The sequence below is a fragment of the Amphimedon queenslandica genome, unplaced genomic scaffold, assembly GCF_000090795.2.
Source record: "Amphimedon queenslandica unplaced genomic scaffold, v1.1 AMPQUscaffold_13515, whole genome shotgun sequence".
Taxonomy (NCBI): domain Eukaryota; kingdom Metazoa; phylum Porifera; class Demospongiae; order Haplosclerida; family Niphatidae; genus Amphimedon; species Amphimedon queenslandica.
Window position 1 is genome coordinate 812,404 of NW_003546249.1, and position 5,035 is coordinate 817,438.

The window sequence follows — 5,035 nt, forward strand, 5'->3', positions numbered from 1 at the left end:
TTGGTAATAGGTATTGTATACTATAGCAACACATGATTTATATACTAAGAAGTACAATTGTGCTATATATATTTGAGTTAGTATCTGCATTTGTACCACCTACATCTCAAACTGCCATTACATTCTCATATGCAACTTTTAATGTTTTTAATGAAATTACAGCTGATATATGCAAACAAGCATCACACTGTGCACAACAAAAAATCAGTTTTAAAGCTAAACTTTCTGCATAGACACTGTACTGTAGGACTAAAACCGTAGCATTTAACATGTGTATACATGTAATACTAAATATCTACATGTACTTACTTCATCAAATGACTGTTCATCTTTAAGGTGGGCATCCACTATGCAACTTTGTTGCAAGTACCTACTGTACCTTTGATGTGGTCATGCAACATGTTGCATGAAGTTGAGACTCTCTCTACTTCATGCAGCATGTTGCCCAACGACATCAAAGGTTTAACCACAAGTGCAAGCATAGTGGATGCCCACCTTTAGGCTGTGACTTAAGTCTTAGACCTTTAATTATAACTTTAATCACGTGATTGTGTCACGTGGTATCACGTGCCCAAGCCATACGTGACATGTACTTTCGTATCTGTTGTATCGTTGTAGCATCAAGAGTAGATAATACTCTTGGTAGCATAGATACAATAATATAATATTGTAGCTTTGTAGGATGCCAAAAGTTGAGGACAAGAGGCCATCAGAGGCACAGATAACCTCTGGACAACTACTGCAAGAAGTTAATGTAGAAAGAGTAGCTTGACATCCGAGACAGAAAGTGGCCGCTGACCCTGAAGAATTGCAACAATTACAGTTAACCAGAAGGAAAATGTTTGAAGAAAATATTAGGAAAAACCGTAGTGTTGTGTCCAATTGGATGAAATATGCTCAATGGGAGCAAACACAGGAAGAATATGATAGGGCACGCTCTATCTATGAGTGTGCCTTTGACGTTGATCATCGCTGTATCACCTTATGGCTGAAGTACGCCGAGATGGAAATGAAGAATAAGCAGATTAATCATGCACGAAATATATGGGACAGAGCAGTCACCCTTTTACCTCGTATCAATCAGTTTTGGTTCAAATATGCGTACATGGAGGAGATGCTGGGAAACATTCCAAATGCAAGAAGAGTTTTTGAAAGATAAATGGAATGGGAACCAGAGGAACAGGCATGGCTCTCATATATCAAAATGGAGCTACGTTATAAGGAGGTTGATAAGGCACAATCGATATATGAAAGATTTATTTTGGTTCATTCAGAAACAAAGAATTGGATTTGTTATGCTAGGTTTGAAGAAAGTCAGGGTTTCATTGATAATGCGAGGAATATTTTCGAAAGGGCTACTGAATTCTTTGGAGATGAAGGGTTGGATGAAAAGTTATACATGGCTTTTGCCCAATTTGAAGAAAGCTGTCAAGAATACGAGCGCTCACATACCATATTTAAGTATGCACTGGATAAAATTCCTAAGCCACGGGCTGTTGATTTATTCAAAGCTTATACCCACTTTGAAAAAAAGTATGGAGACAGAATTGGCAATGAAGATGCAGTGATTAATAAGCGTAAGTTTCAGTATGAAGACAAAGTTAAAGATCCAAGTAATTATGATGCATGGTTTGACTACATACGATTATTGGAATCTAATGCAAGCCTGGAGTCAACAAGAGATTTATATGAGCGTGCAATTGCCAATGTACCTCCACTTCAAGAGAAGACATATTGGCAGCGATACATCTATTTATGGATTAATTATGCTCTGTATGAAGAGCTAATCGCTAATGATATTGATCGAACTCGAGAAGTTTATAAATCTTGTGTAAATATTGTTCCTCACACTCGATTTACTTTTGCTAAAGTGTGGCTGCTGTATGCCCAATTTGAAATTCGACAGAAGGAGTTGGCTACTGCAAGGAAAGTCTTGGGGACAGCCATTGGTAAATGTCCAAAGCGAAAGCTCTTCAAAGGTTACATAGAGTTAGAGCTTCAATTGCTGGAGTTTGATCGTTTTCGAAAGATATATGCGAAGTACTTGGAATATGATCCTGGAAATTCTATTACATGGATCAAATATGCAGAGTTAGAGGCCATATTGGGACTTGGGAGATGTGGATCGCTCCCGAGCCATTTATCACTTGGCTATCAAGCAACCTTTTATGGACATGCCTGAAGTGTTGCGTAAGTCGTTTATTGACTTTGAAATAGAACAAGGAGAATATGACGTTAGACATATTCCTTACGGTCGTCTTCCTTGTGATTCTAGTGATTCTTCAGTGTCTGTCTCTTCTAATTTGAGGAGACTTCTTGAAACAGCACGATTGTGGAAACAAAGTCTGACTCCGAATCGCGCTGAGTAATGATCAATGCATGCACACACATATTTCGTTGAACATTTTACATGTAAAATTATAGTTATTTGTGTTTTTAGTGTTTTTGTTACTTTTTGTTATTGTTATTTTATTTATGTAATTTATTGTTTCTCATGTGTCATAGATGTAGATATTGCACATTAGTGACTAGGTAATCACCTGATGCATACACTTTTCCGGTCATTAATAAATAAGCAAGCATATTAGTGTAAAAAATTCCTAAAATTGTTTTCACCACTGTGTGTTTCACTCATGTGCATTATTCCTAAGCATCATAATCATTGACCATTATTAGCCATTACAACTCAAGTTTATTCTAATTTTAAGCATTACTACATATTTAGACATGCGTACTAACACATAACACAATTATGCACATACAAACCATGATACACATAATTTGATCATATCATGCACTCAATGCAAAGAGCAAGAATATTGATCTTATTATCACTAGATTATTATTGATCCATCATCACTCCAAAGAGTGAGATTTTGTTGATCATATTATCACACAGAAGATCAAGATTAATTCCATAGATCGAGATTTTGTTTGATAGAGAGAGAGAGAAGGACATGCATTGTACATGCATACATATACATCTATTATGCACACATGACCATTTATACATTAAGCACAATACAAAGGAACACATTACATGCACATCATGTACATTATATTTACATTATTATATGCACATATTTGTGAACATAATACTGTACATTTATAGAGCATCCAATAAATAATACATGTACATGCATATAATACAAAGATGTAATTCATTTATATATATATATATATATATATATATACACACTCAAATCATGAATGTCATACGTAATCAAAATATTATCTTATATCCACTCAAAAGAGCTGGATTTTATTGTTAGTATCTTCGCTCATACTAAATACAAGAGTGAGATTTTACTTATGGGCTCACCTACCGTCCCCAATCTCCATTCCATTATTAAGATAGAGTCACAAGTTGTGTATCACTACTATATACCACAACACTTTTGTGGTTTTAATTTGTATTAGCATAACATCTCTTGACTATCCCAGAATGCACATCATCACAATAATCTATTGCTCCTTAGTCTATACATTTCATCATTTGCCACTCTTGATGATGTGATTTTCTTTAAAGCAACTTTTAGGAGTATTCTTACTCTACTAGGCAGCGTATGCCATTCCATCTTCAAACATTTTAGGGCCTAGATCGATTACAGCAGCATCAAGAGATAGACCCTGAACCTTATATACAGTCCACCCAGCAAAGTAGTAATGGTAACTGTGTACGTTGTAATGTTACACCTTGCTTGCCACTTGGCCATGACTGGTTCTTTTGGGACAGCTTCTTGTTTTTTCAAGCCCTGTAAATCGGTAAAATGGTTACATTATGTCAAAATATGACATTTGATTGTAACAACCTTGCTGTGGCACTAGCTAATTATTATATTAAACACACCATTGCAGTTTTTTGCACTTGCTATGTAAAACCTTGGATTTTTCACCTGAAAACCTTCAGCCTCATTCTGGACTAAGGATGATGATGAGACACATGTATTTTGACAATATTTCATTAAAGATTTTCATGTGTTAGATCTATTATAGCTTTTCGTTTTTTCAAAACTTGCTCAAGGCTGGTTAAGGCAAGTGTATATTATGTGGCAGTCCTCCTATATTGATTCACATTCGGCCCCAATTATATATAAATACTATAAAAGTATCACTGAATTCATCTACACTACATCTACATAGGTCTCTGGGTCATTTAGTAACTGATACAGAAGGCATAATTTTCTCATCTGTATAATACCGGGGTAGTCAGTAAGCTCTTCTTCTGCATTACTTTTTGATTATTATTGACACATTGTATTGCTGCTGCTTCCTTTATATTTGTTGAGAGGTGTCACTAAGTTTTTTGAAAACTCTTCGAAGTATTTTGCAACACTACACAATAATTTTAGATAATTGCTGCTTCACTAAAACATTGCCAGAATATTAATGCTTTTAGATCTATATTGTTTCCACAGTTGATTCAGCGTCCTCCATTTCAATCCAACATCAGAATACAACACTCAAGTGCGTTGGTCCAAAAAATATTTTACACATAAACAAAAAGAAAACTATAATCAAATATTAATGTTTCTGTCTTTTACTCTTATGAGCTACAGGACTTTTGGTTCGAGTGTGTTCCTTGTGTGACCGAGGTGAACGAGATCTGTGACTGTGTTGGTAACTAATAAACTAAAGACACAAAATTAATTTTACCGATGAGAACGAGGAGATTTAGAACGATGCCTAGAAGAACGTGGACTACGACTCCGTGAACGTTTTCTGTAAATAAAAAAGTAAAGAAACTACAAAATAATAAATCAAAACCTTGCACGATCAGGAGACCTTGATTTGGATGAACTATGCCTTTTCTTTTTACTAAAAAACAAACTACATGTAATATATCAAATATTCAATACTTATTGTGCTTCTGCAAAGAGGCATCAGGAACTTTGTCTTTTTCCATTGATTCATTCTGACAGTCATCCTACATGTGAAGTAACCAATGCTTACGAAACCACAGACACAACTCACAAGTAATAACTTTTCTCTGAATTTTCTAGCCCTTTCAGTAATTTCAGCTGATGAATAGCTA

At 35.2% G+C, this 5,035-nt stretch overlaps 1 protein-coding gene and 1 pseudogene across 1 annotated transcript in view; one reads left to right on the top strand and one right to left on the bottom strand.

The window, feature by feature from the left end:
• Positions 1-682: 682 nt before the first annotated feature.
• On the top strand, positions 683-2,369 carry LOC100639556 (crooked neck-like protein 1; annotated as a pseudogene).
• A 2,079-nt stretch (positions 2,370-4,448) lies between these two features.
• The window catches only part of LOC100639681 (U2 snRNP-associated SURP motif-containing protein-like), a 7,943-nt gene continuing 7,356 nt past the window's right edge, over positions 4,449-5,035 (bottom strand). Inside the window, exons 16-20 of the mRNA XM_020000931.1 lie at positions 4,975-5,032; positions 4,860-4,927; positions 4,768-4,818; positions 4,657-4,722; positions 4,449-4,612 (exon numbers count right to left, since the gene is read on the bottom strand). Of these exons, the coding sequence (XP_019856490.1) occupies positions 4,525-4,612; positions 4,657-4,722; positions 4,768-4,818; positions 4,860-4,927; positions 4,975-5,032 (331 nt within the window). The 3' untranslated portion in view covers positions 4,449-4,524. The remainder of the gene's footprint in view (positions 4,613-4,656; positions 4,723-4,767; positions 4,819-4,859; positions 4,928-4,974; positions 5,033-5,035) is intronic.